This window comes from Puccinia triticina, chromosome 11A, assembly GCF_026914185.1.
Source record: "Puccinia triticina chromosome 11A, complete sequence".
Classification (NCBI taxonomy): Eukaryota; Fungi; Basidiomycota; class Pucciniomycetes; order Pucciniales; family Pucciniaceae; genus Puccinia; species Puccinia triticina.
The window spans coordinates 1,259,072-1,285,642 of record NC_070568.1 but is presented as its reverse complement, the minus strand read 5'-3'; the positions used below and the strand labels follow the sequence as shown (position 1 = coordinate 1,285,642).

The 26,571-nt window shown below is 46.5% G+C and overlaps 7 protein-coding genes across 7 annotated transcripts; 5 read left to right on the top strand and 2 right to left on the bottom strand.

Moving 5' to 3' along the window:
• Positions 1-1,844: 1,844 nt before the first annotated feature.
• PtA15_11A136 (uncharacterized protein) lies at positions 1,845-7,792 on the top strand (the record flags this gene model as incomplete). Its single annotated transcript, XM_053161014.1, has 5 exons — positions 1,845-1,858; positions 4,716-4,772; positions 4,899-4,987; positions 7,451-7,613; positions 7,684-7,792. The coding sequence occupies 5 exons, from the start codon at positions 1,845-1,847 to the stop codon at positions 7,790-7,792; spliced, it is 432 nt and encodes a 143-aa protein (XP_053025003.1).
• A 302-nt stretch (positions 7,793-8,094) lies between these two features.
• Positions 8,095-8,590, top strand: PtA15_11A135 (uncharacterized protein; the record flags this gene model as incomplete). Its single annotated transcript, XM_053161013.1, has 2 exons — positions 8,095-8,364; positions 8,546-8,590. 2 exons carry the CDS (start codon positions 8,095-8,097, stop codon positions 8,588-8,590), a joined length of 315 nt encoding a protein of 104 aa, XP_053025002.1.
• Positions 8,591-9,940: 1,350 nt separating this feature from the next.
• Positions 9,941-10,758, top strand: PtA15_11A134 (uncharacterized protein; the record flags this gene model as incomplete). Its single annotated transcript, XM_053161012.1, has 4 exons — positions 9,941-10,117; positions 10,197-10,281; positions 10,390-10,439; positions 10,615-10,758. 4 exons carry the CDS (start codon positions 9,941-9,943, stop codon positions 10,756-10,758), a joined length of 456 nt encoding a protein of 151 aa, XP_053025001.1.
• A 2,391-nt stretch (positions 10,759-13,149) lies between these two features.
• On the top strand, positions 13,150-15,737 carry PtA15_11A133 (uncharacterized protein; the record flags this gene model as incomplete). The annotated part of the gene is made up of 12 exons (XM_053161011.1): positions 13,150-13,178; positions 13,274-13,298; positions 13,388-13,402; positions 13,482-13,555; positions 13,634-13,710; positions 13,778-13,989; positions 14,074-14,585; positions 14,659-14,893; positions 14,987-15,067; positions 15,141-15,183; positions 15,252-15,609; positions 15,674-15,737. The coding sequence occupies 12 exons, from the start codon at positions 13,150-13,152 to the stop codon at positions 15,735-15,737; spliced, it is 1,725 nt and encodes a 574-aa protein (XP_053025000.1).
• A 1,916-nt stretch (positions 15,738-17,653) lies between these two features.
• PtA15_11A132 (uncharacterized protein) lies at positions 17,654-19,108 on the top strand (the record flags this gene model as incomplete). The annotated part of the gene is made up of 6 exons (XM_053161010.1): positions 17,654-17,768; positions 17,863-18,089; positions 18,155-18,223; positions 18,334-18,576; positions 18,807-18,841; positions 18,928-19,108. The coding sequence occupies 6 exons, from the start codon at positions 17,654-17,656 to the stop codon at positions 19,106-19,108; spliced, it is 870 nt and encodes a 289-aa protein (XP_053024999.1).
• A 455-nt stretch (positions 19,109-19,563) lies between these two features.
• On the bottom strand, positions 19,564-21,347 carry PtA15_11A131 (uncharacterized protein; the record flags this gene model as incomplete). Its single annotated transcript, XM_053161009.1, has 2 exons — positions 19,564-20,251; positions 20,332-21,347. 2 exons carry the CDS (start codon positions 21,345-21,347, stop codon positions 19,564-19,566), a joined length of 1,704 nt encoding a protein of 567 aa, XP_053024998.1.
• A 2,544-nt stretch (positions 21,348-23,891) lies between these two features.
• PtA15_11A130 (uncharacterized protein) lies at positions 23,892-26,335 on the bottom strand (the record flags this gene model as incomplete). The annotated part of the gene is made up of 13 exons (XM_053161008.1): positions 23,892-23,933; positions 24,077-24,167; positions 24,253-24,287; positions 24,350-24,415; positions 24,591-24,707; positions 24,783-24,851; positions 24,943-25,118; positions 25,208-25,311; positions 25,545-25,656; positions 25,775-25,837; positions 25,932-26,008; positions 26,107-26,168; positions 26,234-26,335. 13 exons carry the CDS (start codon positions 26,333-26,335, stop codon positions 23,892-23,894), a joined length of 1,116 nt encoding a protein of 371 aa, XP_053024997.1.
• Positions 26,336-26,571: the final 236 nt, after the last annotated feature.

Here is a 26,571-nt window from a genome sequence, read left to right as displayed (position 1 = left end):
GGACCCACGCGGAGCGCTCTACATAGGAGAGGCTTACTTGCTATCCCTCAGTTTTGGCGGGAGCAGAATTTATATTTAGTGCAAAAAAAAACAATAGCAGTCCTATCAATTGTCAGTTTTGTAGCCTTCATTTCTGCGCAACTTTTGACACCTTTGCCAGCCTTTCAATCAAAAAATGCAATCCCTAGTGGCAAAAGTGTCATGGAATCTAGGTTGAGGTGGCAAAACAAAATTCAAAATCATGTGTTGAATTATGAAGATCCATCTGTGGATGCTTATTTGGTGACACCTGTTTTCTGGTCATTTCCAACCTTGTCTGTCCCCCACATGGTGTACACAAATAAATATGTACATAGAGCTGTAATGACTCAAATTTGTGACAAGAGGATGAAGGCGAGGGGTTGATGGACTGCTTGTTTGCCTGACTCCGACCCAACCAGAAACTTTTGGACCTTGGAAACAATGGCTGGAATTATCTGGTGCCAAAATCAAGAACTCTAGTGACAATGAGCTCAAGAATATGATCAATTCAAAAGTGTTGGAAAGATACAACCAGGAAGCAAAGCCACTTCAAGTCGACACAGTTGCAAATCTCCTCCAAGGCAGAAACACTTTTCTCCTGGTGGCAACTGGCTTTGGCAAATCTTGCATCTCAGAAATGTACCTGAACATGCTCCCTAAAGATTGGCATTGGAACACTTTGGGTTTTGTAGTAGTTTTGAATCCTCTTGATGCACTTGGTGACAACCAAGTGGCTGAGAAATTGGCAGCTGGGTAAACAGCTATCAACCTGTCAAAACCCAACTTTACAAACAAGGCTTGTCGAGACATTCAGGATGGCATTCTGCAACTGCTTTAAGACTCAAAAGGTGTTGTGAGACCCTTTTGCTGAATGGCAAAAGGTATGGACGAGGTGCAAAACTCTACCTTTCTGGATATCAGAAAACAAGACCACCAAGCTAAGCTTGGCAGTTTTATTTATTCAGTGATAAGGATATGTTCAAAGATGAAGAGTATAGTTGGATTGTTAGGTGAAGAATTCTGAGTGTCTATGGAGAAGATGAGATGCCTGAATGGGCAGAAAATACTGATGACTTGGAGGGGGCTTGAACCCAGGTCCTTGAGCAGAGGGTATATAAAGTGAAAAAGAGAAGGTCAAGGTTTGGAAGCTTTGCTTCAACCAGGATTGGAACCCAGTACTGAGAGGCTTGTGAAAGGCTTGTGAAACCAACTATGAGTGTGAATTGCAAGTATTCATGATATGTATGTGTAATAAACAACTGTTACAGGTGAGTAGATGGATGTGGGAGCCAGATGGCATGAGGATCTGAGGGGGATTGTCCCCTGATGGGATGAGGAAGGAAACAACTGGCAGGCAGAGGACTCCTTATATAGTAAACTTAAGAGGGGATCTAACTTCTAGGAGTTTACATGGGTTTCATATATATGCAATATCAAAACAGTGGCCAACTTGTGGTTGAGTGAAATAAAAGGAAGGAAATAAAAAAACAAAGGAATTCAATATGATGTATTCAATATCCTATGCAAAGTATCCTAGAGCTGAGTTGTGCGTGAAACCGTGTGTGAAATCCTATGTGAAATGTCCTGGACTGGTGTGTGAAAGGTGTTATTTGTGTATCTTCTGATCCAGTAGAGATATGAGGGTGGTTTCAGTGGGTGACTAAGAGCCATTTTTGCCTTATATTCCATTTCTGACATCTATTTGGCTTTATGTTGAGGCCTTTAGAGATTACAAATAAAAGTTTGAATTTTTCACCAGCAAACACAGGAATAACGACTACACTGCCTCAGGTGTTGGCAAATCCACTGGTAGCATACCAGCAATGGAGAGTTTTGAGTACTAGTGTTGGTGAAGGTGCCTGGCAAGAGGGAAGTGCAACAATGAACTTAGGATACATATATTGTGTTTTGAATAATGCTAGGATTTTTTCTCAAATTTTCTGCTTTCATTATGTACTTATATAACTTTCTTTTAAAATTCACACCAAACTGTAGAAACCACACTCAACTTTAAACCAAAGCTTGAGATACACTTCCACCCGGGATATCTTTTTGTAACAACCCAGCGCTTGATTGGCCCCTCCCTGCCCGTTCCATAGTAGCAGAGGGCAACGGCTGATTGTCATGGGAAGTGGATGGTGGGGTCAAGAATGTGCTCTGGTTCCAAATATGAGCTTGGATTTTGTCAGCGGTGGTGATGCCAAGACCTAAGTCTTCTAGCTACACCAGCTGCAAGAGAAAATACATGGTAGTATCTGATGAGGAAAATTAGCGCGGATTCTAATTCAGAATACCGGCAGACAGATCCAATCCCTTTGCTACCGTTCCTCTTAGGGTTGGGCTGAATATCCTTTGTGATATTCAGCCGTTGTGAGTTTCTCTTTGCAGTCCTACGTTGTTAGGATTGCCTAGGAGACCCGGGAGTTGTCCCTCCAACTCCCCAAGCCACCTAAGTGTGGGAAGAGTGTCCTCCTCATCTCCCCTCCGGTGTGCCTTGCCTCCTCTCTGAATGAGGGAGGGTATGGCGCGACGGAGAGATGAGCTGGGGGAGTGGTCACTTCTCCTATGGAGTGTGGCCTCTCCTCCCATGTGAGCACTAAGCTGTGGGGGTCTGAGCCCAACGGGCGGGTGGGATCCCCAACTGGGTGGGTGGGTGGGGGCAAAAATTTTCCCAAACTGTTTCGGCGCTGTCGTGCTCGGTGATCTGTGCTCTGTTGCCGGTTCCGGAGTGCTACTGCCTTGCCGGTACTGGTTGCTCCATGCTCAACTAGTTTTGGGCCCAGCCGGGTGCGCACTGGCTGCGCGCTGCGGGTGTCCTTGCGCTCATGCCTCGCGGTGGCTCCACTACCGCTGTCCCTTGGACTCGGCCCACCTCTTGCTGCGCTCCCGGTAAGCACACAGGAAAATATAAATGTATATATATATTTATGTTTTTTTTAGGCAGAGGGTCTTAAATCCAAGAGCTAAGGGTATTTAAGTGCCCTCTGCAAATGTTCAGGGCCTGTAAAACAGGGGTGGTGGAGTGCCTGATAAAGCGGGGGCCCGGTATTCAGGTTTGGTTTGCTGAGATTACCTTGAGATAGATCTTTACGAGAAGATCTAGGAAAACTAAAAGAAACTTTTGAAAACTCACTAAGGGACCTTTTATTCCATGGTTACTTACAGGGAGGTTGGAGAAGTTTTTCTCTGCGCTGGACAGCGGGAAGAGGAGAGGGCACGTCAAAAGGCGCACAAGGGAGAAGGCTTTGAACTTCAGGCAAATCGGACAAGTCAAAGGTGTAAGCTGAACAATGTTTAAAGTTGAATAGGTGCAGATGTGAAAGTGCCGGGTTGGGTGAAGATGCCGGACCCTTTCTTAGCGGAAAGGGTTTGTGATTTTTGTAGTCTACAAACTGGGTCTTTTTTTACCGTAGGGATCTAAGTCTCTAGGGCTAGTCCGTGATCTTAAGGGAGCTCATCTTCCTGTCATAAATTTTGTCACAAAGATGAGCTCTTCTCTGACAAGGGTCTCAACATAATTTACTAAGATGAGCACTTCATACTAGGATGAGCACTTGTGATACAGCAAACATAGTCACAATATCTCAAGCATGTTTGCTATAGCAATTAGCGGTCATAGTCGCAGGCTTCCAGGCAACAGTATAGCAGTAGTTTGCGGTCTTAGTCGCAGTATGGTTGTAACACTCGTCATAGTTGCAGACCTTTAAATTTTTTGTGTATGGACTCTTTCAATTTGTAGTTGCGCCTCCTTATTACTTTTTGTTAAGGAGGCGCGCATTTTTAAGTAGTTTTTTTCTTATTTATACTTAGATTTTTTGTACGCTTAAATGAAGTGCTTTTTATGTTTTATTTTTCAGCTAGCTCTGATACAGTAGCTAGCTGACAGATTTTCTCTAACCCAACTTCTAGACCCCCTACTGGAGGAAATTGGCTTCGGGGGTAGATTTGGCCTTGGGCCTCATCTGAAATCTGTCAAGATGCACCTCATGGAAGGGATATGAAAAGTGGAGGACTTCCCGTGCAATCTGGGACCCTCACAGATGTCAATATAGACCCAAAAAGTTTAGGTTTTTGTAGGGAAATCTAGCTTTTTGGGGTCCAGATCACTTCTGGGAGACCCGCAGATTCCAACGGGAATGTTAGTATTCATGTATTCTACACGGCAGTTGCACGCATTTAGGTTTCGGCCGTCAAAACTGCCGTCAGAGCCAAGTGAGCAGTCAGATTGACCGCTCACCTAACGGCCTCCCGTCAGCCGTCAATCTGCCAGCCAAATTAACAGCCAAACCGCCGGCACTTGACTCCCGGCAACTGTAACATAACTGGAACACAAGATGCTGTCAGAACAGCCCTAACCCAAAAGGGGCCCAAGACAACTCCGCTCATCGGAGACACATCACCCTTGGCCCTCAGGCTCACCCATCCGCACTCCTCTTTTTTTCCAAGTCCCCTCATCGGAGGACACTTCACCCTCCATCTCCCCCACCCTCACCAACCCACAACCTCAGCCAGACCTTCAACTTTATCCTCTCATTCGGTACCTCACAAGCAATGTGCTCCGATTGGGGCGCCCAAAGGTAGCGAAGGTAGAAAGGCCTCCGAAGCCCACAAACTTGGCAGAACTGGTAAGCTCCGAGAAAAACTCTTGTCTGACTATTCATTCAATCTGCAGAGCTCATACATACTCCCCGTAGCGCCTCTTCGCCGACGCTCAGCCTGACCACGCCACAGCAGTCCAAACCTGTTCCGAGGTCCAGCCAATCAATCTGAGAGAGGCGGAGGATCTTTGAGCAGCCTGTCAACCCGTTGACCAATGATCTTCCTTATTTTCATCGTTTGACTAACTCCTCATTGGCCGTCTCCATTGCCTCGCCCAGCCACTCTGCATCCGGAGGCGCCTTGTCAACAAGCTTGGGCGTCGACCGACGTCATTCCAGTGTACCAAGTGAAAGGCGACAGTCCAAACGTAAGCCAACACCTGCCGAGATCAAGTTGCGAGACGAGACCCGGAGTGTCAAAGCTCTGGTAGATAAATTCCCTCTCTTCCTCTCTCCCCTCTTCTCTTCTCTAGCCAGCCATAAAAGCAGACCAAACAAACAAAATAACAGATGAAAAACAAAACCAAAAACACTGTAGCATGCAATAAAATTACAAAAAAAGTGCCCAGGTGGCTGTAAAATCTAATTGAGTGTGTCTTGTGAGTTGGCCCGAGAGGTGTGCCAAAAGCTATCAGAGAACAAGGGCTTTTGGTGGTCAAACAGTGGGCAAACGGCCCTGATTGATTTTGTATGGGGGCTCGGGTTTGATGGCAAATTGCCGCTGGGGTTGAGCCACCCTTACTTTTGCCAGCCGCTTGTCCAGTTTTGCATTGGCGGGGGTGCCGCCAAGTTTGGTGGTCCGCTTGATGGTTGACGGGAGGCCGGCATGCAAACGGTCAACACTGGCTGGGGGGGAACCGAAATTGACGGCCAAACTTTGGCCGGATTGGCGGCGATGTGGAACCGCTGTGTAGCTCTCAGTTTTTTTCACCAGTCTAAATTAGAATAGCTTTATATTGTTTTTACCTGTTTTGTAGCATATTGTTTTTACTATTTATAGCCTGAGTTTCTAGATCCAGAAATACAAACTCATTGGGTCTTTCCCTCTTTCATTCATCCATTAACAGGGAAGTCCTCCAGGATGGAGTTGGCCTTGGTCAACAAAACCAGAAAAATTGAGAAAAAATCCAAGCATTATTCAAAACACAATACATAACGTGTCAAGCATATACATAACCTAGAAATCCCGCAGATGGATAGATCCACATAATAGCAAAGGATCTACAAGCAATACAGCCTTGTGAATCCTTGTGCAGATCCATTTCTTGAGAGGTCACTGTTCAAAAATTAGGCTCTGTTTGGCTGTCCACAAAAATGTGGGAGCGTAATAAAAAACTTTGCAGATTATTTTTGGGGGGACAGGGGATATTACGCTATCCCCTGTCCCTGTTTGGCAGCCCACCAAGCGTCATAAAGTTGACAACAGAAGTTCACGCTCCATTATTCCCCCCGCCATTTGGGATATTTCACCCTGACCCCAAAATTTGCGGTCATAATTGCTCCCTTTGGCCTTGAATCCGTGCGAATCAATGGCACCCCGACGCAAGAGACCTCCATCCTTGAACCCTCCCCCCCAATTGACCAAGGCTTCAATCCCGCCTCCACTTCCTGACCCAAACAAAGCAAGGCTACAATCACCATCAAGATGATCAGCTTGATGACTTTCTGCTGGCGTTCATCTTGGAAGTGAGGCAAGAGGCGGATGTTGTTGAGGGTTGCGGAGCCCGGTGGGGGCATTGTGGCATCAGATTTGAGGAGAGAAGCGTAGGCCAGACTTGTTTTTGAGTGGCGCACCAAACAGACAGGACTGCTGTTGCTATATGATGGTGGCCATCCCAAACAGCCCTCTATAATTGTGTATGCCCAGTAATAATAAAAATAAGGTTTAATAAAGCTTATTTGGATTATTACGCTGCGGTTTATTACCACATATGACGCTGGGCCCTGCCAAATGGGGCCTTAATTAAAAATACATCATTGGCCATAGAACAATTCTGAGGAGACAGAATTGTAGAGGAGATGCCAAAGGTTTAGAAAGCTGTGGCTCAGAACTTTGGGGGTGCGGGGGGTGGCACTATTAAAAAGTTATAAAACCTTACAGCCATTTGTTACTTTCTGCTCCCGCATGAAATTGGGGGATAATGGAGGACTTCTCGTTGAGATCTACAGACCCTGCAGAGCCAGATCTGCAGCCCCTGGGACAGCATTTCTCCGCAAAAATTAAGGTTTTCTGGCTACAGATCTGACTCTGCAGGGGGCTGCAGATTGACGGGAAGTCCTCCAATATGCAAGTCCCTCCCTGCGGGAGGGGCCGCTTCGCGGCCAGCCACAGCGAGCCTCCCACCAGGGGGACTTGTGTTAAGTTCGCCGCTTTCGCGGCCCACCAGGGGGGACTTGTGTTAATGCCCATCATATGCCCACCAAAAGATCTAAAACAGAGTAGCCTCAGGCAGGGACTTCAGTCCAATCTAAAACCCTCACTCAAAATAGTTGACATCCCAGTCCCTCCGTTGGAGGCTTGCGCTTGGCGTCAGAGGAACTTGTGGGTTACAACCCCTCTAACCTCAAACTGGTCGCCGAATTGAAACTCGAAATTTCAGTGGGGCGAGCTTATGGAAGCGCGTCACGCATTTGCAGCGGGTGAAGATGCAATTGTATCAAAGTTCTGGGACTCCGCCTCAGGAAGATTTTCCCTCCAGACTCAAAATCAACATCCAGGATGCATCTAGACATTCCTTATCTTTGGCTTGGCTTCCTTCTGTTCTCCCACTGCCGTGGAACAAGAGACTTCCTTGCGCACTTTGATCCCGAACCAACACTTTCTGCGGTAGAGCACGAAAGTCCCAAGCAATACAGTCTCGACAGATCCGAACATCCTGAAAAACGTTCGCAAGGTCCCTTTGCCGATTCCGGAAGACGGGATGGCTTCAATTTTGATCTGAACGCGGAACCCTCGGAGGAACTAGACCTAACAGACGACCAGACTGAGAGGCAGTGGATATCACCTTGCGGACTTGATGGTTGCTCCACCGAACCGATGAAGAGTGCCATCTTGAACCCACAGAGACCTCTGGAAAAAGGAATGTTTAATGATCACTCAGCTAGAATTACATATTCCGTTGTGCCACCAGGAGAGAACTCTCTCTCAATACAAGGATCGAACGGAAGTCTGAAGCGGAAAAGCTCCGATGATCTATTGACTCACGGTTCAGGTCCAAGATTACATTTTGCCGGTCCTGGGCCTTTTCCTTTTGAAGATAGGCCTGGCAAAACAGTAAGGGAAATAGGATATGATTCTTTGTCTCTCGGAGGGAAATTACTGCTAACTCATGACTCGAATGAAAGTCTCCAGCCAAAAAGCTCCATTGATTTCTTGACTACCCATTCAAGCTATAAATTTCCTCTTCAGCGCGAAAATTGGCCCTACGCCAGGGCTGCCGGATCGCCATGGAATCCAATTGACCACTATAGAGTCATGGCCCAACCCAATCCTTCAAGACCCAATCTCTCCTTCCCAGGCTTCTACCCAAGTAGTAGTAATTCATTCAAAGACTCAGAGTACAAGTGGAAAGCTGGCAAAATAGATTTTAACTCCAAACTCTTCGCTGTCCCCGAATCATCCACAGAAAAGGAAGTCATTCGCACAGAAATTATTAACTTGATTGACAGCCTTAAGGGGGAATCAGGAGTTCTGGAAGGAAATTTACTCATGACGGAGGTCCAATTCATGTACCATCAAATGTCCGTTAGTGGACGATCCAGGCATTCCACCTCAGACGCCCCTAACGAAAGTCCTGATCGGACTCACATAAATCTTTTTCGAATGTCTCAAGAATTGCTTGCAGTTGAGGCAAATAGAGAATCATGGAGTGCATACTGGTTGAAACTGCATAACTTCAAACTCAAAACACCGACCGAAATAATAGTGGGAACGAGAGCTGCGTTGCGACCGAAAGCCTCGTGCTTCTTGATTACAGTAATTTACACATATTTATTCTACGTTCAAATGATCAGTACGATTGTTCCAATCTCACCAGAGCAAGTCAATATTGGTTCAGAACTAGACAGAGCATTCATGTTATTCCAGAAAATGTCTTCAATACGAGTCAATACACATGAAATGTACCAGAACGAGCGGTTTGCCGTGCGATGGAACATATTTCTACGCCAAATCGAAAGAAAGGGGACTGGGAGAGCAGCAGCTGTTTGGAACTTGTTAGAGCTTTGGATGGAAGAATGCAGGCCAAAATTCATCCAGAGATTGCGAGGAATACAATCAACAATTGAATCCACCAAGCGCTTCTTCAACATGATCTTCTTCATCTCAATTGAACGACTCACCATGCATATCCAAGAAAAGTTGAAGATTTTATAGGTGGATTATGAATATGATAAATGCACCCATTTCATACAGAACACTCTCCTTCTCAGTATTGATGATGTTTATGGCTGGCAGAAGTATAGATTCTAGAAGGAAACAATTCATTGCCACTCCTAGAAATTTGAAGTACAATGTTTAGATCTGGATGAATGTATTGTGCCTTGTTCTTTAATTATTGCACATTCTACTTGCTATTTTGAATTATTCAAATCATCAAATACAATCAACCCCCTCATTCCCCATACCCCTTGCGAATTCCCAATTGGTGGTCTCATCTTTCTATGGGTTACAGTAGATTATGAGTTGAAAACCCATTTTGGTGGACCATTTTTCAATGACTTATGTATCGGGGACTGCTTAAGAGGGAGTCAAATGTGATATGCTTTAAGCTTTATCATAATCCAACTTTATTTTGGCTTCAATGCTGCCAAAAATATGATCAGGTTCTTGATTCACATTTTTTGCAATCAAATCAACAAAATTCTACTCCATTTCTCCTCTTTCCCTATTCATAGCTGAATGGTTTAGGACAAACCAGTGAGAAATTTTATTGCTTCCTGTGATTTCACATGTCCCTGAATGTCCCTAAACTTATTTCTGAGCCCCCCAGAGCTCACCGCAATATTTATTTGAACCTCTCATAGTTTTATATCTTGAAATTTGGAGTCTTCCATGCTGTTGGTTACGTTGGTTTTTTCACCAGCTCCCCTTTGAATGCTCTCCAATCCTGAATGCCTTTGATGTGTGTCTTGATTTTTATGACCTTCAGAAAATAATTCCTTTCATGCCTGCAGAGATTCATCTGTTTGGGTGGTGTGAAGCGTTGCCCCGGGGATGTTGTCAGGCCGGGGTGAGGGTACCCGAGGGGACTTGGAAGTTCGGAACAATTCCCCAGTTTTTGGCTGCCGTTGTACCTCGAACAGCGACGGAGACAGACCAAATGATCGGGATTGGCCGGAGAATAAGCTTACAGGTACTCGGAACACTTACCTCGCGCGCCGTCCAGCAACATCAGTTAGTCTCCCGGGACTTGCGAAATCAGTTCGCGCGTACGATGTCAGAAGCTTCCTCGGCAAGCCGCACGATTGGACCGATCGAAACGACCATGCGCGAAAAGGTCAGTAGCATTGGAACGCAATGCGAAATAGTTGAGGTACTCGATGTTAATCATGTCTGCAACTTTCCTACTCTTCAAGTTGAACGCTCGATTGAACCCGGTAGTTCTGGATATCGTCAATGACTCGCATTTACACCGACACCATGCAGCTATGCAGCACATCGGTATCTTTTTAGTCTACCTTTCATTACTCGACCCCAACCCAATATGTTTTCGGCTCAAGAGATTGAATCTACGAAGCTGATTTCTTCGGACACTTCTATTTATCCTAGGCGGTGGGTCGGGAGAAACACATTTTTCGGTCCAGGTTGTATCTTCTCTTGCAAGTTTTTTTTTTTTTTTTTCGTCTTGTATATCACAGAAAAGCTGAAAGACATTGCTTGATGGTTGAAACATTGAAAGAAATACCAAACTGATTTTGAATCGTTGACTCTTTTAATTAAACACCCTTCTACCTCTCTATTTCTGCTGTCTCATCTCGGGAAACACCACATTAGTTTGTCGGAAAACCAACCATTGCTCGCCATCGACTCGTCTATCAAATCCTCGACGCCGAGCTGACAAAAAATACCCAAGGAATTCATGCCCTCAGTCTCAAAACTCTCACACCTGAAGAACATGAAAAAGTGACTTCCGCCTGAAATCAAAGAAGGTGCACACCACATTTTTCGTTGAAGCGTCCAGCTAATCAGTTTGCAAGGCAGAAGGATTCTTCACTTTTTGAAAAAGAAGTTGCTTCAACTTCTCAAGGGCATGCAACTTTTGTGTTACTAGCTTTAAACTTGAAGTGTTGTTTTGAGAGGTAATAAAAAATTGATAGCTTTCTACGTCCCTCCTTGTTGAGTGATCTGATAGCCTTTCCGCTTCAATTGAGCACTTACGCTCCGTTCCTTCTTTGACCACTGAGACATGCTGGCCTTGCCCAATCCGACCTCAACCCACAGAGCTACACCACAACAATGTCCCTCACGTAACACGTTTTTCTCAAACAAACTCATCACAATCTTACCAAGATACTGAACTAACACTCATTGAATTAAGTATTTCATTGTCTGTTTGGCTCGGTGTGTCAGGGGGGATTTTCCAGCGTGGAACGGCAAACAGGGATCAAAAAAAACTATGGTGGTGCCGCTACACGTGTCATTGAAAAAGGATGACCGCCTGCAGCCGCGAACTTGAAACGAGTCCCTCCCGTGCTCGCGGGGTGCCGGGTGCGAGCGCCTTCGGAGACTCGAGAGGCTATTAAGCTCGCTGCAACTGGGGGATCGCTTCTGTAGATTATCAACCGCCATTTGCAACTCCACTTCGGCATCTGTTTTCACTTTGGCAGGCATTGGATGATAACTGTGCACATGGCTTGGGTGTTATGTATTTTGAAGTTGGGCAGCCTCTGAGAGAAATTGGCTCTAATGCACAGTACTCAAACATCATACAGCATCTGGTGATTGGGGGACCGGAGAGACAGCAGCGATGACGTGGGTGCCTCTCCGCCCTTCAGCAAATGAATCAAGTCGAACGACCGCATTCCTTTCCAAGTATCTGCATTAAACGAGCCCTAAAGTCTACGGTTACTGACACAACCCCCGTACGTATATTTACATTTACAAGAATTGTGGCCAGCTAGGTACAGCCTGGCGGCAAGAAAATGACACTTCCTTTTTACAAGACCGGTAGGCGAGCATTTTTATATATGTCATAAGAAAACCCACAAGAGAGGCATCCATCGGCCCTCATCGGCCAGCCTGCCGAAGTAGATCAACTCATAGTAATATGGAAAAGAAACGAAAAATATTCAACGAGGTGTGCTCATCGCATCTCATCCCACAACTCGTCAACAGAAAAAAAAGTGTCCTGCAGGCAGGGCAGGCTAGGAGAGGCTAGGAGTCTATAAGAATCGACGACAGGGAAATCCAATGTCATCCCAGTCCCGGCCCCCTGCAAGGCCTTTTTTTGCCTTCGACTTACAAGGAAAGAGGGTTGAATTCAATCAGGAGTATGAATGAAGATTTCGCTGTAGGCTGGAAGCCTCTTTACCTCTATAAGGAGTTCCTGCCAATGCATCCTTTGATGATGAGAGTGCAAAATCGCCAAATTAATGCAATGAGAGATTATGAACACCTTATGATGGAGCTGATTGTACTGATTCTTGACCATTGCTGCAGCTCGGTCAAAGACCTTCCTGGTGAGGCATACCCATGCCCAAAACATGAGCCTTGTGGTTTCCAATTTTCAACAAGAGATTGAGAGGTGCGCCCATCAATCCATTTATGATATTGCGGCCGATGTCTTTCTTTTCGTTTTCCTCAAATGACGCGCGGAGAAAGTTCGTAAATGCAGGAACGCTCAAGCACAAACCAAGGCTTGTCTGCTGCTGTCTGCTGGCAGTGATATCGAATATCCAGATCCCGAATCGATCAATACCGAAAAGTCAAAGATGCTTGTCTGGAAGTTATTGGGGAATATAGTTTCCACCTCACTCAAGATTTGTAACTGTCATTACTCATCCTCCATCAGCTCCATCCTAAATATGTACATCATCTATCATTTACCGTTTAATACATACCCATAGATTAACTGAGCCTGCCTTCTGCACCTCTAACTTCTGGCGTCAGTGTATCCTTGAGCTATATTCTTTCTCGATAATCGTTGCAAAATAATGTCTACAAGTTTTTCAACGCCTGCTGATTTCTCTTTCAATGGTTGGGTTATTGGTGCCCACTTCACGCGCCCTGAGAAGATAAGATTTTGTTCCGGCCCAATCCATCACCTGTCGGAGCTTCCATCCTTGAGTCATCCCCGAGTTGTCTTTTGCGTGATTCTGCTGAATTATTGGACGCTTTGATTCAGGAAATATTTCACTGCGCTCGTGCCATACGACTAGCTAGAGTCCTGCTGGTTCTGTGTAACATTTCATGGGGTGGGTTAATCTTTCTAGGAAAACTCCATCATCCGATGAACAAATAATAGTACTGATCGTCATTGCCATTGGACTTCTTCGTTCGACGCTCTCTTGCCGCTCACGCCAGGAGCTGATGGCCCTAGACGTTATCCCGATCGTGTTGTGAGTTATTCCCTCGAAAGTTACCTCGACCGAGTATTTCATCGCTGGATCCAACTGACCTCGCGATGGTGATCTGATCCTGGACTTACGTGCAGAACTGTTGCCACCTCCATAGTTCAGGTAGGTTTCCTATTTCCACGTGTGCTTCCTGCCACTTGCCTTCTTGCGTCACCAAGTTTGGGTTTTGATTAAATCACATTTTGTTATAGATTGCTGCATTTTGTGTAAGTTGGCACCACCTCGCACTGGCCAACTCCCTACTAATCAATATATGGAATTGATAACTCTGAAAAATCACGTCAGATTGCGGGATACATCGCTGCAATACGAGGAATTGTTGATTACAAATGTAGAAGGCAGCTCAATCGATTGAACATGTAAGTCTTTCGGTCCTCTGAATCTACCGTCAGTGCCTTGCTGATGGATGTGCCCCTTCGTGTTCCCTGTACCCTCAGCGGCATTTTCACACCCGCTCTGGTATTCGGAAAAGTTGCGTTCTTCTTAACACCCGAGAAGTTGGCAGAATTATGGAGTGCGTGCCGGAGATTTTTCCTGTGTAAATGTGATTCGACAATGACTGATTCACATATGGGATATAGTCATCCCAGCGTCTTTTGCCATCCTGACCTTCTTCTCTTTTGCATCAGCATGGTGCCTGGGAAAGATTTTCAGGCTGTCTAGACTTCATCTGAATGTTACCGTGGCAGGAGCAATGTTCATGAACACCAATACAATTCCGATTGCTCTGATTCAAAGTCTGTCCTTATCCCTTGATAAGTTGAAGATAAATTCTCTCGACACCCCAGACAAGGTGAGTACATGCTTTTTTTACAATATAAACCTATCAGGGAGTTCTGAAACTCATGGAATCCGATGATGGCATTGAACCACGAAGGAATTAGGCAGAGCATTTTCCTACCTAGCGGTTTATTCGCTTTTAGGATCTCTGCTACGATGGTCTTATGGAGTTAAACTATTGCAGCCGTCGGCGAAGAAAGATCCTGAGACGACAAAATCCTACGTCAGCAAAGACTGCGAGAAAGTCGATTTTCCTTTGTCAGAAGGCAACGATGCCGAGGCTCATATCGGGGATGGGGCGATACCGGAATTTGTTGATCTGGCGGTGCCGACTAGAACTCAAGGGGCTTATCGAATTAGTTGTGCCACTGCATTCAGCTCGGATTCGGATCTTGGGGCCCTTTCGAAACCTAATAATGCCCGATTTAGCTATCCAACTGCCTTTGCAGGCGCTTATTCAAATCTTCTCGGACCAAGTGGAACGAGAAAAGGGACTCTAAGGATGAGCTCCGCGACTACCTTCAGTGTTGATTCGGAAATCACAAGATGTGATGTCTCTGGCGACACCTATAAAGAACGCAGAAAGTCGTACCACCATGGGCCATTGCCGTAAGTAGTACACAATCTTGCGCAGGTATTGCCATCGGGATTCGGCGAGGATATTGACCTAGTTCCAGAACAGCCTACCAGAAACGCAGGCCTTCAACGAAGTCGCAATCTTTTTTGATGAGCCACCACGACTCCAGCCTATATGGGAAAATCAACCTGCTGAAGCCGGTGAGGCGAACTCTTCAGCAGCACCTGAAAAAGCTACCGCGGCGCTTCCAACTAAAGGACAGCGTGCCAAGCGATGGAAAAAACTAAATCTCGCACAGAGATTCCGGGTTCCTACTTGGGTGATGAGTTTCATTGAAACAGTCCGAAAATTTACAAATCCGCCGTTGTGAGCGAAGGTTGAGGCCCATGATCACTTGGCACCAATACTGATCAGGCATCCTCTTTTTTTGTAGGATTTCTTCTGTGTTGGCTATCGTGATTGCTTGCATCCCCCCACTTCAGCATTGGCTCAGCAGGCTTCAGATATTGAGAAAGTATGTCGTCTCGGACACTTGTTCACCAAGATTGTTGGTCATAATACTGATGATGGTCTCTTGTTCCGTCAAGTTTTCTGAACTCAGCCGGAAACGCATCCATTCCAATCACGCTGGTTGTTTTAGGTGCTTCATCTGTCTTGACGGGACTAAGATCAATCGATGCTAATTTATCTCCCTTCAGGTTCCTTCTTCTCGTCATCAACTTCGCACCAAAATGCAACAAAATCGGTCAAAGACATCGAACGCGCCTCACAGTCCGAGGCTGCGTCGAAAAAGCCGTCTAAACATCACAACACAACCATTGCTTTAGCTCTCATTTCGCGTCACTTGATCACACCACTGATCTTGCTCCCGCTGATGTACATTTTAGCGAGATTTGCACGGGTGACTATCTTCGCAGATCCGATTTTCTTGTTGACGACTGTACTGCTTGTCGGCGCTCCACCCGCGATCACACTGTCTCAAATGGCGACAGAACAGGATGAAGATTTGGACAAACTAGTTTCCAGGTTGCTATTTTGGTCGTTTGTCTTTATCACGTAAGTTCGAGTGATTCCTCAAGTTTTGGAAGATGCTAATTACCGCATCTTACATCTCACTCAGGCCATTGACCACACTTTTACTTGTGGGTATCGCCATCCTGATCCACGATGTGCATCAAGGATAACTGAAGAAAAGAAAGTTACTCGAAAATTTATCCGATATTGGATGTCAGTGGTCAGGATGCAGGGGAAAGCACATATTTAATACTGTATCTTTTAGTTTATAGAAAGTTCTGAATAATACGCATCAATTTAGCACTCTTTAGCACTCAGTTTTGATATAAGTTTTCTCATTCAAAGCTGCCAACACTCTGAACATTGGAATCCAAAACAAAAAATTACCACAGGCAGCCGTAATTCTCAGATTGTTTGTTGAGCTCACAACCAATAAATATGATAGCCCGGGGCACTGGGCTTCAACCCCGCACCATCATCAGCAAGTATAAATTATAATCTGATAATGAGTCAGAAGTGGAAGCAATTGATGGAGGATGGGGATATCTCGATCCTCATGTCGCACTTGTGACTTCCCTGTGACAAGCATGGATAGCGTCCGACTGCGCGTTGGCTCCTCGCCGTCCCTGCTTTAGATGTAAACTCCCCAGAAGCACTCCTCAATCAACATGGCCTATTTTTGCGGTTATGTGAGAAGTCTAGAGCTTGCCCTATTGCCTACGCCCAGAGACTTCCCCAGAGCGCGCATTGTCTCCTTTGCACTCTGAAGTTCCCTCGAAACTTCAAGCACACAGACAGGAAGTGAACGAAGGGCACTCCCCCTTTGGGTTCCCATTCCCGCACCCCAAGATCGGATACACCACGGAAGCAATCGCACGACTTGGGAGTCCCAACTGCTACGAGTCGTCGCAACACCGGCCCAAACCTTTGACCTTTCCAAGGATGGATGGGCATTGCTATCCGAAGCAGTTGGCCGGCTTCTGTGGCCTATAATAGTAGCGACTAGCGGCACCCCACTGTCTGCTTTCTTTTCCCAACCTTCACACACACAGATTTTTGTTTCCTTTCTTTTGAAAAGCCACATCATGGCTGACCCGACCGCAGAAATATTCAAGTTCGTACTTGGCTTGCCACTTTCAGTCAATCCGTATAAGGCAGTGGCTGAAGAAATTAGGCATCTAACCCAAGTAGGTCGGGCGGTGACGATCTCTAAAATCCGGCGCAAAACATATAGATATGTCTATTTATTCCACCCCAAGTTGACACTTTTACTGCTGATCAGGTACCCACGCCTCCTCTATGGGGTCGTATTCTTCGACGAATCATAACAGTCCAGTTCTGCATGTCAGTCGACTGACCAAACTACGTTCAGTAATACGCAATCACTGCACTCACATTATTTCTTCATGGATTGTTTCTTCTGGCATTTGTTCTTCCCCGACCCCATCTTCTGAAAGATTATGTGGCCAATGTATAGCTGTCTTATGGCTGAGGAAGAAAGCAAACAAGTTGAAATTTTTCAGATTTAACAAACGTCAGTTCAACCGAGCTTAGAAATAAATTAAAACGAAGCTTATGAGCAACAATCATAATCCGATTTGGTCTCGACTATCTCTCTCATAAAACAGTTGGCTTGATTCATGTCGAGGTCCTCAATGAGATTGTGCTTTTTATGCTAATGTTTTCAACAGGCAAGTTAAATTTTCTTGAAGTTTTGGATTAACATTATATATTGGTTCGGATGCCTCACTCATTCTAGATGGGACGTACTGCTTTGATGTGCTTTGACAGTTGCCGTTGTTGATCTAGTAACACAAGAATTCGTCGAACTAGATCTGATCAAATTTTCCAGCAAGCTGGTTCTGCGCACATCGAAGTTCACCATTACAGCGGCTGTTTGTTGGTACGTGGTGTCGTCGACTCCTTCCGTCTGGTCCAGACTTCTCACTATAGTCACTGAACTCGTTGTTCCCTCTGTCATTCAGGCGTAAGTTCTCCTTGGATTTTTCCCGCCGATGCGTCACGTTGGAGCTCAATGGTATTCTGGGTTGAAGTCTTCTTGTGGATCTGTGCTATCGAGGCGACAATGGCGTACACCTCGTTCAGAGCACGAGCGCGAGCCGGAGTATCCATCAAACTTCCACTCTGGGTTCGGTGCATAGTGAACGGCTTGATGTTGGCAGTCGTGATTGGGCCAGGTGGTACGTTGCCGTAGTCCTCCTCGTCGTCCAAGAATGTTCCACGAGTAAAGAAAAACTGAGGAACATTGTTGGACGATATCTGGTGTGTTCACAGCTTTCGTATTGTGGGTTTCTATCCGGACCGCCTTGGACATGCAAGCAATAGAGATAGCTTCCAAGGAGATCCTGACAGGCCTTCATGAGGCGGCCCCATCCTATCGACCTGAAACATACACCGTCATGAGTCTGTTCGAGATCTTGAAGCCCGGACAAGTCTTTGCCGTCCACACTGTTAAGCCCGACTTCCATCACATCGGCGGTGCTAGAACTGGGCCATCGCTTGTTTCGCCCATACTCCCAACGCAAGAGTGACATTGACCAAGCATTCCTCCCTTTTTCCTACACAGAAAACTCTCGCGCGGGATGCCAAACTCATGCTATTGGTATATTTAGTCCTTCAGCTTGTAGCCACAGCCGTGCGTAGTCCTTAGCATAAAGGCTTCCCAAATTCTCTTTCTTCAGGAACTCGCCGAGGATGGAATATAAATATCAACTAACAGCGAAAAAAAACCTGTGTTTCCTTCAGCTCTACCTGCCCACATCGATCCTTGCCCTCCGGGGTCTTCGCAAGCAAACAGCACCTCCATCGAGTGCAAGATATTCGGACGACAGCGAGATGCTGAAGTACCAGACGCCGACGATGAAGCTGATGAATGATGGGCCTGCACGGGAAAGGGCAGAGCTCGAACGCGTGAGACAGAGGCTCATCAAACACTCATGTTTGCTCTACTTGGACACCATCTTGTATTGCCCGCTGCTCTGTTACATGGTATGTGGTTCTACACTTGCCTCCAAAAACAATGAAGAAGAAGAAAAAAATCATTCCGTGGAAGTTGCAAGCCATTCAATTGTTCTTTTCAATAAAATTTCTTAGCTGACTTACAAGGGAACCTCATTCTTCAATAACACCACCTGGATGATTCTGGAACAACTGGCACGTCCTGAACAACCCACCTTACCCATTTTTTGATTGCTCTCTAACCCGCTGTTTTCTTCCAGGGCACCCACGTGCACACCGCAATCATCGGAAACATGTAAGTACAGAAAGAATATTCTGGCGAATAAAAAGAAAAGGTCGGTTTGACAGCGGGAATTCTGATTGTGTTATGACCCTTTGCAGAATCTTGGCTCTGTTGATTCAGAACACCTTGTATACTACTAGAGCATCAGCAGCCCATTCCAATGTAGCCATCGAGAGGTTATCTTCTTATGTCAAGCTTGAAAGAGAAACAAAGGATACGACTCATTCGGAAGTGACGAGTTTACATAGTTTAACAAACCAGATTAAAACTGCAGATTAAATATATCTTTATGGCATGTGTGATTTATGCTTTTTGCTATTATCTGGACTATCTGTCTAAATGGACAAATCAGATTCTGTGTACATGACCGCTTAACTTGTATGCTCCTCTTATGATTACCAAAAAATAGCACAATTTACATATACGTAATGGACACACAAAAAATCAGCACGGAAAAGGAAGAGAAAGCTGAGGTTAAGTTCCAAGTATTCATGCGATACCTCCTATATATATACACCCTGACTAACTTTGTCCTGAATTGTTACAAAAAACAAAATGATGATGATGACTATGATGGTGGAAAGTGATCCAATGGAGAACCAACAATTGATAAACGATGAGAAACCTCTCCTCCAAAAAAGATATGCAGAGTAGTGATGGAAGGACCCGACCGCTGACGAGAGAGAGAGAGAGAGATGGGACGATAGTCTTTATCAAAAAGGGGAAAGGAAAGGTTACGAATTCAAGACTCGGATTCTATCCCAGACGGAGTCGCCATCGACATAAGCACTAAGGAGCAAGCCAGCAGGGTGGTTGATTAAGATGGATGCCCCAGCCTGCGCGGGTAGAAAGAGTGAAGAGAGGAGGACGGACCCTTTGAGCCAACGGTGGACGTGGGTCCCTTCAGGCCCGTCCGAGGGCTGACTGGTCCGGGCAGGATCGGGCAGGAAAGCGGTGCGGGAGTGGAGGATGCGGCGGTTGTCGAAGGCGACGGCCTGGCCGGGCAGGAGGCCGATTTCGAACGCGCGGGAGTCGGCATGGAAGAGCTCGACAAAAGACTTGAGTGCGGCGACGACAGCGCGGAGGGAGTCTGGGCGCGAGTGGAGGCGGAAGGGGGCCTGGAAGGGGGGCGCATAGTTGACGGCCACCAGACTGTCGAGCAGCTCGTGCGGACGACGGATGAGGGCGTCGATGGACGCATGCGGCTTCAGCTCGATCGTCGGCCGATCGAAATAGGTGTGGTGGCTGTCGTTGATGTACTCGAAGCCGATCGGCGCCCGCGCCAGCGTCCGGAACGCCTCCGGGTCCCGTGTCAGGAGCTCCATCGCTGCCGTATACGCATCCAGGAAGCCCGACCGGCCCCCGATCACCTCGTTCTTCAGACAATGGAGGAACTGGAACCGGGGCGGGTTCTCGAAATGTCTGCTCTTTCCCCGCCAATTTCAGATGTCTTTTTTTTTTTTTTCTCATAGTCAGAGAGAGAGAGAGAGGGAGGGACTGACACCAAGTCCATGTGGAAGTCTAGCGCCAGGTTGGTGTTGGCGACGTTCTTGGCCGCTTGGCCCCGACTGACGACGTCCCAGAGATCGCCGTAGAAGGTGCGTCTGATGTCGAGCCCGGCGGAGCTGATGAGTCTAGCGAGCTCGAACTCGTGCTGGTCGGGGGCGGGGCGATCGAGGTTGTGGAAGAAGAGCAGTCCCAAGGAGTTGAGTCTTTCGAGGGCCATCTTCTGGACGCCGACGTCTTCGGCGAACGCCTGGTAGTCCACCGACAGCTCGCCGGCCTCCGCCAGCTCGTCGATCCTGCTCTTCCTGTTCTTCTTCGCCTTGTCTCTCGAGGCCGGCTTCGGGAACCACAGGGTGGGCCTCAAGAGGCCCGTTTTCTGGCGCTCGTCCTGCCATCTGCGCGGCTGATCCAAGTCTTTGAGGAAGCTGAGGTCGAAGCGGCTGAGTTGGGGTTCCTTCGGATCTAGCGGGTCGAGAGAGTGCGACCATTGGATGAGTATTTGCGGAGGACTGTTGGTGTTGGGGTTGCTGTTGTTGATGATGGTGGTTTTGATGGGATGGATGTCGAGGGGGATGTCGGTGGTCTTGAACAGCTTCTGTTTGGTGGAGGGGTCGATCGAATGGGCTTCCTGGCAGGCGTCTCTGAGCCAGAGGTAGGGGATCGAGAGGTTGGCGATGCCGAAGGGCTTGGCGTTGATCTTGAGTGTTTTCTGCTCGAAGTCGTGTTTGATGGTCAGCTGGGGGATCTGTTCTGGTTTTTCGGTGGGTTTTCTGGGGGGTGTTGGCCGTGGTGGTGGTTCTGGGGGCGTGAGTGGATGGACTGGCCCGTTGAGGATCTTGGCTGGTGCTGGCTGGGACTGGGTGACATATCCTCTGGTGCGGTGGTCGGAGTCGGTGGTTTTCTGGTCGCTGTTCGTTTTCTGCTGAGGGTGTGCGGTTGCGTGGAGGGGTCGTTGCTGTCTGGCTGGGGGTGGCCGGCAGATGAGTGGTCTGGCTGCTCTGGAGATGTTCATGGTCGATGGCTGCTACTCTGGGGGCCCCATCGATTTAAGTAGCTCACTCCCGAGCGGCGTGTGCTCAAACTATGTACCGCCCGAAGCTGTCCTGCAAGTGGTACCTCCGCGGCCGATATGTATACAAGCTGCCTTCCACAGGCGACAGAGAACATCGACAGCGGAAAGAGAACAAGTGTATCTCCTCGCCACAACTGAACACAAAGACCCGCTGCAGCGGGAGAAGCGCCCAGACCCAAGCCGCCGCCCATCCGCATGGATTGAAGGCGAGCGTATGTAACAAAGCCCGCGAGCACGAAGTGCAAGCGGGGCTTATGCCTAACAAGCAGAGCCTCGCGTGACAGGATCTCACTTGGAACCGTAGTTTTCTTTGCATCTTACTTCAAAAATAAACATTCACTTGCCACCAAATTCCAGCCTACCTCCATGAAGCGCTGGCTTCCTGGCTATCATTCCATCCCCTCCATTTTCTCTCATCTTTTTTTGTATGTACAGTATAAATTTTTGAAATAAATGCAATCCTTGGGTCCGATTGAGCTTTAACAGTATTGTTTTCACGACAATCAAAAGCTCGCTCGGACCTCTCAGCATTCAGGATCAATGCCATACTGATTTCATTAAGCTTACAGAGATCGGAAGGGATCGACAGCGGAGTAAGAAAATAAAAAAGGATACAACAATTAAATCTTCCATCTTCCGTGAAGTCGATACGCTCCTTTGCCTCCGATGAGAAATGCTCTTCAGATACTGTGCGAGTGTTGTGATATGCACCCTGCGGGAAAGCACCACTCGGCGGTCTCTGAGCGATCGTAATCTTTGTTGCCTGTTTTTTTTTTTTGGAAGAGGCTCAGAAGTGGAGTCGATATTTGTCAAAATAATTCAAACAAACGTACCTCTTCAAGAATAAAACTTTCCCAGTGATCTTTGCCATCGTCTTGTCTGTAAATAACATCGCGCATTGTATGGAGAAGCAATAGCGTAGACGGCCAGCCCGTTTTAGTTCCCCAGTATCGTCGTTGGAAGGCCATCGACATGTTGTTGCTGGTCAAGAAGGCGGCGAGGAATTGCTTGGGGGTAAGGTCGAGATCGTCGATGAGATCGCAAATGGAGCGTAGTTTTGACTCTTGCGACCGGATGGTTTTCTTTTTTGTTGGATCCGGATCCATTGTTGTGATGAGGTGTTGAGGGAATGCGTTAAAGGTCGATGTATGCGAAAAGATGGGGGGATGCAATCAGTGATCGGCGGCGATATGAAGCGGATATAAAAAAAGAGGAGTTCGATGAAAAAAACAGGCTTCGGTAAGGTCATGGGTTTATGACTTACTGACCAATTCTGCAAATCCAAACCTCCGAAATCCAAGCTTTTGAAAAAAATATACCTACGTCATGAAAATGGATTTTCAAATTTTGAGTTGATGGAAATTACGGCAAGATGCCGGGGAACAAACCATGAGAACTGAGAAACATCTAGGTTGGTGGTGATGAAGTTATGAGGGAAATACATCCTCCACCACCAAAGCAAGGAGATCCTGTCAAGCCAGATTTCCTGCTTAGTCACAAGTCCTCTCCCTGCGGGAGAGATCGCAGTGCTACATACACATCTCGACCGGCCAAAAGTGCCGCAGCAGGAACGCGGACTTTGACAAGTTCGGATTGAAGGCCTCTGCACCAAAATCCGATCTCATCAGACATCCAGATTTTCTCCACTCTGACCAAGTATCCCAAGCGCACCGACGCCTCCTGGGCGCGACAACGGAGACACCGGCAGGCTCCAGTCGCCGGAGCAGACCACGCCCGCCGGAGGCCGCTTGCAACTGGACAATGAGCCTGCGTCCTACAGTACAGCTGGAGCGTCCTCGAGGGACTTGTCTCAAGTTAGAGCCCCACCGATATATTTCTTAATGCAAAATCTCTCTTAATTCATGTATTTGAGGATTTCCAAGTGCAGTAAACAGAAGCTGAAAAATCGGAGTGGCTCCTTGGGTGTGGGAGGAGCAATAATATCAAAAAATATTCATAAAATTCTTTTATCTTGGTTTTCATTTTTGGAGATAGAGAAAAATGGCGCATAGCGCAGTGTTTCACCCTATTATAACCCTCTCCAAATAATCTCTCCGCACAATCTCAACTCAACACAACTCCCTTCCTGTGCTCGCAGCGCACAAAAAAAGCATCACCATTCAACGTTCATAATGTGCGTTTGTTTTCATAGAGATTGAAGAGATTTTGTCTAGATGTGATCTGTAGGACCGGCCCAGGAACACGGCAATGAGGCTATTCAAACCGCAGAAAAGTTCTCTGCTTCAATCCACAGTGGGCTGCGGCAGTCAGCCAGAAAAACATGGATAATACTCGTCTGAGAGTCCTCAGCGGAAGCTGATAAGAAAAAACACATGATTACAATTTTGAACAACAAAATGAACAAATAAAAGCTCTGAAGAACATATGTTAGCAGTCTCCAAGATGTGTGCCTCTTCCATAACCAGAGACATTCCGGCCATCATACAAACAGTACTAGCTTTAGAGCTGGGGGAGATTTTGAGATTACATGTTAATGATTCGACGAATGTGTTGTTTCAACTTGACCTGCGATCGGATTCAAGAAGAAACAACGCGGTGAACTTGTAAAGATTTAGTATAGTTTTATTTTCAACACAAATTTGGAATGATCCACATACCTAGGAAGAAAACGATTGTCTCTTTTCATCTGCTTTTCCCCTTTCAAGTACCACATTCTGAGCGGCATCTGCCTCGACATTACGGACATCAGTGGCCTTTTTAGCACTGTACAGCGCATTTTGGATGAGGAAAGCCATTATACTGAAAGTTATTGCGTAGCTCTTTGATCAGTTCTTCCAAGCTGCAAAACTTACCATCCCAAAAGAAAAAAGAAGGAGAAACTGACACGTTGCCTATAAGGGCTGTAGGCCCGTGATTAAACTGGAGGCAACCACAATGCTAAGAATAGAGCTTAACGAAGGAGGACAGTGACGAGAACGCACCACTTGCTCTACCAAAACAAACGTCGGATCATTGAAATGCGAGACTTTTGGGGTCGGAGCGCATAACTTGGGTGGTAATTTGAAGATTGAGCAGTCTGATTTAAGATCTTCGTCGAATTTGATGTTAATGAGTTGAGCTTGATTAAGGAGGAAAACTGCTGACCATGTACACGAGCGGCGGGCAATATAAAATCTCTTGAAAGTAAATCAAAAAGGCGTGTTTCATGAGCCGCTTTCTTACCTTATCTGTATTACTGACATGGCTCGAGATCTGTAAAGAAGCCCCTCCCTGGAGTTGTTCAGGAACAGTTTGCTTTCTGAGGCCCCGTAAGACGATGACCCAGGTGGGGAGATAAAACTAGACGAGGTGCGTTTTTAGCTTTGTCATTATTCCATGCCATTTGCAGAGAACACTTTTCAAGAAATCACTTACGACTGCTATCAACGAATGTTGCACCAAATAAAGCAAAAGCATAAACCGGGTCAAGTAAGTAAGACGTTTCTACAGAATGAGTTAGTCCGGTAATCAGCGAAGAGGGGGCTCGAAAACCGTCTAAACCGCCGGAAAATGCTCCACGAGAACAACCACTTACAATGTTATCTGAGACTGTTTCCATAGGCTTTAAGATTTCAACCACACTCAAATAGTTGTAGGTTTCGGGTCGGTAGCTTGGTGCGTTTTGGAGCAGAGCCACGACGATTTTCCTGGTAGTAGATTCAATGGCACTTAGATTGAATGCGGCCAGGATAGAGATCCACAAAAGTAATGCTGGTCGATGTTCATTACGGGTAGAATACAAGAACCAGTATGTTAAGAATTATGCTCGGCAAGATACTGATGAATAAAAAACCACACACCGCCAGGTACGACAATCACGGTCACCAGTAAACCGTTTAAGGCAAAACGCCGCAGAGGCGAAAGTTTGATTGAAGCTCCTGCTCGCGCTCGCGCTCCCAATGAGCTGAGGTTCAGCGCTGTTTCGATGCCTAAGATCCATAAGAACACTTTTTTCGTTTGTTTAAGAAGTAAGCCGACTTGAATGAACAACCCACTGCTTGGCAGTTTTCTTTGAGATGCTGCTAATCAAGTGAAAGCTGTAAGCACTTACGCCTGCCCGTAGGTTTTCCCAGTCAGTCATCATGTCCGGTCAAAATGAACAGGCATATGGAAGAGCAAAATGCCAGCGTTACTCACCAACAAACAATCGCCGCAACGGGGAACTTGCACGTGTGCAACACGATCTTCCTCGAAAACCGTACGAGCCTTAATTCAACGAATTCTTGAGTGATCAAATCGATCCAAGCCACTGATTCGAATCGCACCAGAAGGAATACGTCCAAATATTCATCAATGAATCGGCTGGTCGACAAGAAGAAGAAAAACCCATAAATAGGAATACACTGGCAACACGAAGTAATACTTACAGAGAGAAAATATGAGCATCAAAAGCACCATTTCATTCAGCACCTCAACATGGATCAAACCGACTGTTTTTTTGAGGCAGAAGATAAATCAGCATCCGTATCATCTAATTTTCGAATACCGTGATATAACATATCCTTAAATTGAAATCATACTGACGTTTGTTATACCTGAAAAATTTTAATTGCTTCGCCTTTTTTCTCAATATAAGAACAACTACGGCTTGGCAGAAAAATCTGTGGTATTGTAAGATGGGTTAGACAAATTATAAGAAGAAGGAATCTTAACCTTCATGCTCGGTCCGATTTGTTCGTGAGGCGCAAGCTGGACTAACGTAAAGAAAAGGAAAGTTGTGATCCTTCGGAGAACTAGTCCCCACAGAACAGGCTGGGCCATCTGTCCAGAAAAAGAGTTCAGCATCGACGTAGTCCAAACCACAGTCGAAGGGTGTTGGTACTTACTTTGGTTTCCTGCTTGACCTTCTCAGCTGTTGCTTCATAAGGGTTGACGGATGGCGGCAGGCTCGTCACAAAATCCACCAGATCCTGCGTAAGTGCAGCCATAACCTAGCGATGGCGCTCGATATTTTATGGAGATCGGAATATGGGGAGATTGGAGCAAACAGGTGTGTGCATCTTGAAGGTTCTCTCCTCGCCAAAAAAGTAAAAACCAGTGACCACCCATCAACCTCTCCTGATTAAGAGCCGCGGAGATTCTGCGAGGGGAGAAGGCCCAGGGCCGAAGCCGCCGCCCACCAATATGTAAACATTTGTTCCATTGCTGTGTGCAAAGGCCATTG